At 35.9% G+C, this 9,132-nt stretch overlaps 1 protein-coding gene across 3 annotated transcripts in view; it reads left to right on the forward strand.

The window, feature by feature from the left end:
* Positions 1-9,132, forward strand: part of CDK5RAP2 (CDK5 regulatory subunit associated protein 2) — an 80,995-nt gene that overhangs the window by 42,508 nt on the left and 29,355 nt on the right. For 2 of the 3 annotated variants that reach the window (XM_085320086.1, XM_085320085.1), the window contains exons 19-23: positions 348-443; positions 1,172-1,234; positions 1,844-2,034; positions 4,199-4,664; positions 8,099-8,366. In XM_085320086.1, coding sequence (XP_085176212.1) covers positions 348-443; positions 1,172-1,234; positions 1,844-2,034; positions 4,199-4,664; positions 8,099-8,366 — 1,084 coding nt within the window. The remainder of the gene's footprint in view (positions 1-347; positions 444-1,171; positions 1,235-1,843; positions 2,035-4,198; positions 4,665-8,098; positions 8,367-9,132) is intronic. The other variant, XM_085320087.1, reaches the window with a different exon arrangement.

The raw sequence follows: 9,132 nt of genomic DNA on the forward strand, positions 1-9,132 counted from the left end.
TGGGAAAATAAAGTAGGCATCCATCATGAGACCGTGTCTTGAGGATGGAAGTCCCTTAGTAGAAATGATTTAACGCTTTGTTTTGTAAAATGTGAGAAGCAAGAGGAAAGAGTTAAAAAAGAAGGAATGTGTACAATTTGGTTTTACCGTATTTAATATGAATCACTCCTGGTTTTATATTAATTTCCTTTGATCTTATTGGAGAAATCTAATTCAGTGTTTATTACTTTGTATTACAGGCATTTTTTATTTTTCTTTTAAGACATGTCACTGACTTATTTATGCATGTTTCATATCACAGTATTTTTTTTGTGCTACATTTTCACATCATTCCATACTTTGTATAGTTTCTTGAAAAAACAGAAAGGATTGTGATGCAGACTGAGGATGGTGACAGTGATGGGAAGATGCAGAACAGTCAATCTTCTGAGAGGATCAGTGAGGTAGGACTGTTTCAAAATAATTATAAAATGTTTTTACCACCATGTTTAATACTCTGGGTATGTTACGTTACAGAGTGATTTCTTTTCACTGTATAGCTTTTACAAATTCTCATTTTCTTAGAACACAGTTTTTCACAAACAAAGCTCTTCTTCCTATCTGATTTTTGCTTTCAACTAACTGTTATCATAAAGAGTTTCTGAAAGCTTTTCCCTATATTTTTCTTCKGCTAGAGTTTTCCAGTTAGGAGAGCTTCTACGCAGTTCATTATTTTTCCTGCTCTAGGATTCACAGACTTCCTTAATGGGGCTAATAGAAAATCCCTTGAAATTGTATATATTTACTCTCTCACTCACTCACACACTAATCTTCAGCTTCTGTTGCAGTCAGGCCTATGGTACAAATTGTATAAGATTCACTTGCTGCTATCAGTGATAAAGAATTATTGTAAATTCTTCTTCATGGTTGAAATACTTAATGTAATGATAGCTTGTTAAAGAAGTCTACATAATCTTATCATTCACAAGTAATGTATCATGAAGTATCATAGAATCATAAAATAATTCAGATTGCAAGTAGCCTCAGAATATCATAAAACACAATTAAAATTGAATATCTCAATCTCAATCATTGTTTAAAAGTGGTAATATACTAATGGCACATTTTACTTAATAGTATTAAAGAATAATGATGTTCTTTGAAATTTTTTAACTTCTGTGTTTCCATTTAGAAGGTATGCCCTGAAGTATTTGTCAAGGGACTCAAGGATTGTCCTCATGATCTGGATAAACAGGTAAATGATACAATATAAAGATCCGTCTGATTTTTACTTATCTTAATCTATCATTGCTAATGGCTGCTGAGTAAACTATTCAAATGGGCCTAGTTTAAGTTCTAATGTAATTGATACAGAAGACTTTCATTGATTCAAATGAGGATTGAAATACTGGAGATGACGCATGTAGAAACTTCCTAGGGCAGCTCTCCAGTTTAACATGGAAAAAGTTGGCATTTTTAAATACTTTGAGACACATCCTGTTCTTATCGTCAGGGCTTGGATGTGGAGATTCCAGGAAAGAATATAGTTCTCTAAAGACAGRTGATTCAAACATGAACTAAGAAAAAAATTAGCTGCAATTTGCAGACAACATTCCAGAAACTTCATACCTGGGAGAGTGTTCACAGGTAAATATCTTCAGAGAAAGCTACTTACTAATAAACGAATGATCACTATGAGTTAACCATATCAAATAAATGTTCATTATTTTTGTATTAATAAATAGGAAGTGAAATGTCTATATATGCTTGGCCATCAGACAAAACCCGATTACAGAAAGATTAGAGCGCTGAATATAACAGAACATACCTGACTAGTAAGAAAATATTTGCAATTTTTTAACAGATARCTCCATCAGGCTGTTCAGAGAGTTTCTGCAAAGATAGACATTATAGGAATCTAAATAAACCTCAGTTTGAACACGATGCAGCTGGCAAATACTTTGTCAGAATAGAGATGAGTGAACATGAAACAGAAGAGAAAAACTTACTCGCATCTCTTTTAAGAGAAAATAGAACATCTGCACTTGAATCCAGGTAAGCATGAGGGATATGCACTGCTTTTGACAGTATTTCTATTTGAGAAGAGAATAAAGTAATTTTGCTAAAGTGAATTTAGATAATGGCACTGTCTAATTTACCTGAGAGATTGGCAGGGTGCCTTCAGAGCCATTTTAGTCTATCATGCAATTAAGTAATTAGGAAACATACTATCAGTAGAAATCCTTATGAGAAATCCTTACAAGAAAAAACTCTCCAAAGATATTGGTATACAGAGCTTTACTGTAAGAACTGATCGTTCTCAGTGTGGGGATTAGCAATGTTAAAAGGCTAAAATGATAATATGTGGTATTGATTTTTTTTATTTAAATATTATAATGTCCAAAAGCACAGGCCAGTAAATGGTGTGCGTGTGGGGGATGCTACTGCTGTGGAAAGGATATGTGTATGCAACTGAGAATGGAGGAATAGGAGTTAACAGTGACTATTCTACAGTGTTAATTTTGAGTGGACATCACTGGTAAACTTTGTGGCCTCCGTCCCTCAATCTGACCTTCCTGGGCAGAGGTTTGCTCTCAGTCAGCAATTTAGGGAGTTGGGGACATGCACATCATTGACTGATTGGTTATTTCAGTGTAACCCCTTCTGAGTCTGTGCTGAGATGACCCATGTTGTAAGTACTCTGATCAATTTTTATGTAGTAAAAAATATTTGTGTATAAGCCTTAGTGTAACAAAGCTCTGTGTGTGGGTGTTGCACTATGGCTTAATCAATTCCCAGCTGCACCACCTATTCCCTTAGAAACAGGGCAATGCCAAGGAAGAAAAGGCCGATAGAGACATTACACATYTTTTTCCTCCAATTTCGTGCTTAAACCACCTAATCTCCTGGCTGATAATACTGAATCGTTGCTTTGCTGGAGTTCACTCTCATTTTTCCATTTCTACTTCTCTCCAGATTGTGATAACTGTGTACAGTATAAGGGGACTTCTTTCAATGCCCCTTGGTATTGTTCCTTCAGCTAGCTACAGTGGTTTCTGGAGAGCTATGGGAATGGCTTCCATACATAGTGCACACAGCAATGCTATTAGCAGACTGTCACACAAGTCAAATCCTGTCTTCTGTGTTCAACATATATGGCAGTTGACTTTACTCAACTAATTCTGTATTTGTACATTACTATTTTAAAACTCTCCAAGAGGCATGAAGTCGTCAAAGCACTAGTTAGTGGTAAATGAGGAGATATTATTCTCTCAGAAAATGCATATATAATGTTGTTTTATTTGTTGACTTTACTTAAAAGTCTGTTAATGAGTGATTCTAGCACATCAACTTTAGCACCGTCATTCCAACACTCATCATCTTTTCTGTGTTTAAGTATAAATGACTAGATTGACTGATGATGAGCTTGTGCTGTTGGGTAACTTAATTCTCATTAATGGCATTAAATGCCATAAAAATGCATAAAAAGCCTTGTTAGCATCTACTATTTCAAGGGCTAGCTATATAAATGCATTTGTGTTAAATGCCAGTTTATAGGTTTAATGGCACAAACAACTCTTACTGGACACATGAAGTCATCTGTGGAATTTGAAAACTTGCTTATGTTTTAATTTCTGGTCTTTTAGCTTCTGTTTCATTTAAGACACTGATTTCCAGACTGTTGTCCACAGACCACTGGTTATCTGAGGGCAGTTTGGTCTCTAGTGAGYTGCTTCTGCAGACTACTTTCTCAGTTTCCAACTTCCACATTGTATTAGAAATACATGAAAGCACAGATTTTCAGAAGAACTCAGCATCTAGAGTCTCCTGTGTTTTCTATAGAATTTTGTTTTTAAGGTAGTTAAATCAGTGACTAAGCTTTYTTTTGAAAACCCATTCCTATTCTTGTTATTGCTATACTATGTAAGCACTTGATTTAGTTGTCAGAGATTTACTGTCTGTTCATGAATGGGAGTAGGGGCTGTAGAGCACATATGGTTATGAACAGGAAAAAAGCACTGATGAGATAATTTATAATACAGCTCGTGCTGTGAAAAGGTTTCCAAAACTCTGGTCTAATTGATTAGTGTGTTAAATAGAATCTCCTAGGAATTTCAAGTATGTCAAGACACCGCAAAAGTGTTTTTTAGAATGTGTCCTTGTTTGCTTTAATAAAAATCAAAACTCATGCCTTTTCTTTCCTCCTTCCTGAGTATAGCAGGCAAGAACAAATGAAAATTGTAAATGAACTGTTAGATCATCTGAACACAACTGAGCAAGAATGTTCAAGTGAAGACATAGAGAAAAAGGATGAAAAAGATCTTAGGCAAATGATTATTCAACTAAGAACCGAACTCAAACATTTCAAGCAGGTCAATAAATTCTTAAAGCAGCAAGTAGAATTGAAAACAACTTTTGATGGGAAACGGAAGCTTTATCCAGATACAGCTCCACAGATTAATACGGATGTTGAGTTGTTGMAAGTGGAATTGAAAGCTGCAGCTACACAAACAACGAGTTTAGAGGGTAATGTCATGAGATTGAAACATGAAGGCAAAAAAGGAGCCTCAGAAGAAAATACAAAATATTCAAGATTAAATGCAGAAAAAGAACATCGGCAAGAAAATGTATATAAGAAGGGTGAGCAGCATGAAAGACTTTTTTCTGCAAGTAGAACAAATGAAGTAAGTTTATTTAAGATTCTCTTTTTAGTACTTAGGGGATAGATGTACAGAGGAGAAAAATTTGTTTCATTTCTAATATTAAATCTTGCTTTTGTGTAATTTTTAAAATTAGAAGAACAGATTTGTGTCAAATATATTTGGATAATTGTTCTTAATGTTCAGAGCTTTTCATCCCATACTTCAGTATGCCTTAGAACATTAATTAGYTGCATTTCAATCCTCACTGGGACTAAATACTGGTAAATATTATAGCTATTGGAAAGAGGATAAATCATAGCCTAATGACCTGATTCTTTACTGCCTTGTATCTGTGTATAGATGCTCAGAAAATGCAGAATCTGAGCATTCTGAATCGATACCATTATTAAGTCTAAATGGCMATTGAGGTCTAGAAATTTGAAGACTTGCATAATGTCTCACAGGATGCTGCTGAAGAGTTAGCAGTAGAGTTCAACAAACTTGAATTTTAATTCTTTGCCTTTATTAACATCTCATTGTTGTGTTGTAGAAGTATGATCAACAGTATTCCGTGCAAGTGTGGGTGCTGTTCTTCGTATTTGTATTGGAAACTAAGTGCACAGAGTCTGTTTTGTGAGTACAGACTTAATTTGCTTGTGCCAGTTAAGTTTTCAAGCCTTAGTTTTATATACAGACGGTCTGTGATCCCAAAGAGATAGAAAAATAGTGTCTACTGAAGTGTTCGCGTGTATTGTTTCAAGAGCAATTTTAGAAGCTAAGCTGAAAACTCTTTGAAGATCTTAGCTCTTGTAGAGCGGACAAGGGAAACAGTTGCTTTTGATTTTTGTGCAATGCTAATAGAGAATGTTGTAGTACCTTTTGCAGAGAATGGCTTCCATGACGTTAGTGATCAAGAGATTTCTGTGAGCTAGCAATCATTAGCAACTCTTTTTTTTTTCTTTTTCTTTTCTTTTTTTTTTTTTCTGGCTCATCCTTGTTCGATTCATTTTACAGAAGGAAGTAAAACTCACGCCAAGGCTTAGGAATTGGTTATGATGATACCAAAAAAAACCCCAACCAAACAACAACAAAAAACAACTTAGCTCACAAAAACAATTTCTTCACCAATCAGTTTACATGTAATCAAAASCTGTCAGAGTATGTTTGCTTGGTAGCAGATACTCAGTTAAATTCTTAGTCTTTTAAGCCTCCCTATTGGCAGTAAATTTTCTACCTTTTTTTAAAAAAAAATGATTTTTGAGGAGGAAAGAAGACAATAATGGAAAAACGGGTTTTGTTAATGTTCTTAGGATACGAGGTATTTGGTCAGTCATGTTCAGCAGGTTGGCTGTGGTAGTTGCAGCTGCACCTTTGGGATGCCTTGGCTGGTCTGATTGGGTCCTCCTAAGATGGGAAAGGATGGGCTGCCTGATCTGTTTGCTCCAGTGCTATCTGGGCAGCTGATTCAGGAACACGTGAGAAGATGAGGGGGTTGCGAGTCAGGAAGAATAAATGCAGGTAGCAAAGAGGGGRTGGAAGAGCAGAGATTTGAAGTTCTGCCTGGCCTATTACTGAATGTCTATCGGCAATGGCTTGCTTAATGATGTCTGTGGTTTGCTGGTTTACCATCCTGATGACTGAAGCTCGGGAATGAAGGGCAGCCTCTCTGAAGGAAAAAAAAGGCCTCGCTGCCCTTCAGCAAGCAGTATTTAGAGTTGTTTCCGCAAACGTTAGGCGGCTTCTTTTTTTTTTTTTGAACTTGAAAACAAAAAGTCACACCTGTCCTTTTGTTTTTCACTGTTTTCTTAAGGTTCAGTATACCCTTTTTAATTCATTATTTTCCAGATTGGTCTCTAGTTTTACCCATTGCAACTTCAATGCGATCGTCTGGTTGCCTTCTTGTTTGCAATAATGCAGTCAATTTTATTTCCAAATGGCTATTATAAATAATCTTAGATAGCTGGCTGAAGTCGACTTTGTGTAATCTGGAAAACATGTATGTTTGTACACCAGTCGTAAGAGAGCTGGAAATTTTTCAACATTATTAATGCATCTTAGTAAAACTAGGAGGAAGTTCATCCCAACTGCATTTATTTTTCAGCCTCCAAAATGATAYTGTATTCCTGTATGTACAAAAGGAATTGAGTATGTCATTAGGCAAATGGAACTTGCTATTTTATTATTTGTGTAAAGACTATAATTGCTAAGAAATGAATGTGGAAAGTATTTCAGGATACATTGGGTGGTAAAAGAAATTATGGGACTTATGACATTGGTGGAGCAAATGAACAGCGGAGGAGCAAATGAAATCTATTTGAACATGCCATTATTGATTTTTATTATCATTACACACAATTTCATAACTCCCATCAACATATAGCATGCTTTTTCTGTTTTTGGAGACAGCACTATTTTATACTGTGTGGTTTAAACACAGACACATTTATTTTATGTGAAATCCTCAGAAGGTGAGAGGCTAAAATGTGCTAATTACCACCGAGAAATTTAACTTCTCCCTCCAGCTCCAGTGATGGACTGTCCATTACACAGGCAGTTCCACCTGAACATAAGAAAACACTTCCTCACTGTGAGGTGGATGAACASTGGAACCAGTTGCCCAGAGAGGCTGTGGAGTCTTCATCCTTGGAGAGATTCAAAATCTGTTGACATGACCCTGAGCAACCTGCTTCAGCTGACCCTGGTCTAGCAGGGGTTGGACCAGGTGGTCTTCAGAGGTCCCTGCCCACCTCAACTGCTCTGTGCTTCTGTGATTGCAGTAGGAAATTGGAAACCTGTAGAAGCAACGCATAGAGTATATGGGTGAAGAAGCTATTCTTATTCTTTATGAACTTTTCTATGATAGAAAAAATTTCCTTTGTGGTTGATGCAAAGCAGTATTGATTTGCTCAGAGATATTAAGGAGGGCAGGTAGGAAGTAAGGACTGTTGGAAGCAAGGTAAATATATTCAGGAGTTTGTGAAGAGATAAGAGGATCCTCATTCAAGAATAATAATAAAAAAGCTACCAGGCTCTTAAACATTTATGATATAACTCATGAGAGCGGGAAGTACCGGTTAGAAAAGTCAGTCTGGGTAAGAAAATATTTTTCTGAGGCACATACAAATTCAGGCTTGACTGATACACCTACTGATTAAAGCCTTTCCTATTAGGTGGTGAATTTGTTGTCTCGGTTCATGGGCTGGAAGCCATACACTGTGTCGCTGTGGATACATAAACAGCATTTATTTACTCCCAGAAAATTGAACCAGTGGGATAACTTATTTTTCTCTGTGAATGTTTGTTTTCCATGTGCAAGGGTATTGTAATCTAATTTTCAGAACTATGTAATATGACAGCTGACTGATTTTACTGGAAAATTTTTATTTTTGTTTCTTTCTGGGTTGCTTGTTTATACTTCCTTTACCTGAATGTGTACTGGCTACCAGCCCCATAGTTTATTCCATGCTTTTTTTCAGACTGATTCTACATGCCTGCCTAGGAAATCCCGTCTGCCTGTTCTATTAAGATCATCTAGATCATTAGGAATTGTGCCTTTGACCTCCTGTACACAGAAGTCAGATTCACAAATACAGCATCGTACAGTGGCACTTTATGAAGGTCTGAAAGCATGTGAAGTACAAAATAAACAATTTCAGCCACAAACAAATGGAAAGTTATTATTGAATGAGACAGTAAATGAAAACATTCAAGAAGAGCCTGAACAGGAAAGCATATTGGTGAGAGGTAAATAAACAATTTCATTTAAAGAGCAGACGTAACAACTTGTAGTGTTGCTTGAAATACTGGCTCCATTTCTTGTAGTAGAAAGTAAAAACAGATCACTTTTACATAGGTACAATGCTGCTTAATCATATGATTTTCTTTGGGAGGCAAATATATACAGATCTTGAAAAACTTGGTGATTTTTTTTTCCTGTTATCTGAATATATCTTTACAACTGAAATGTAATATAGCTTGGTATAGATTTGAAAGTACATTGTATATATTGCATAAATTACATGATAAATGAGATTTTCATAGTTCATGCAGGCACATGCGCACACACACACGTATATGTGTGTGCATATATCAGAGTTTAGGTAAATGAAAAATTTCCGTTACAGGTTTCTAAGTCTAATGGAAAACTGCCTCTAATGGAGACAGAAGAGTATAGAAATACTGTATTTGTTTATGCTGCGTAAATAAGTTTTTCCAATATCCCATTGATCATGCAAGTCATCCTTGTCTGTTTACAGTGTGACTGAGTTAATTTAAACTCAGCAGTTGACAAAATATATGGATCAGGAAAGTATGACAAATTGTAAGGCAGAGAACAATGTGTATTACATAAAGATTCAGCGTGGTGAGAAGCTGTTCTGTTACAAAGGGGGCTTGCATATGTTCCCCCAGTGATGCCAAAACACTACAATTTTGTGGCAAGATCTTCCTTTTGGGTAGGAAACCTTTGCCATTCACATTCTTAGCAGTTATCCTTGTAATGAGTTCATGT

The sequence above is a fragment of the Rhea americana genome, unplaced genomic scaffold (assembly GCF_003343005.1).
Source record: "Rhea americana isolate MKP2758 unplaced genomic scaffold, rheAme1 scaffold_61, whole genome shotgun sequence".
NCBI classification, from domain to species: domain Eukaryota; kingdom Metazoa; phylum Chordata; class Aves; order Rheiformes; family Rheidae; genus Rhea; species Rhea americana.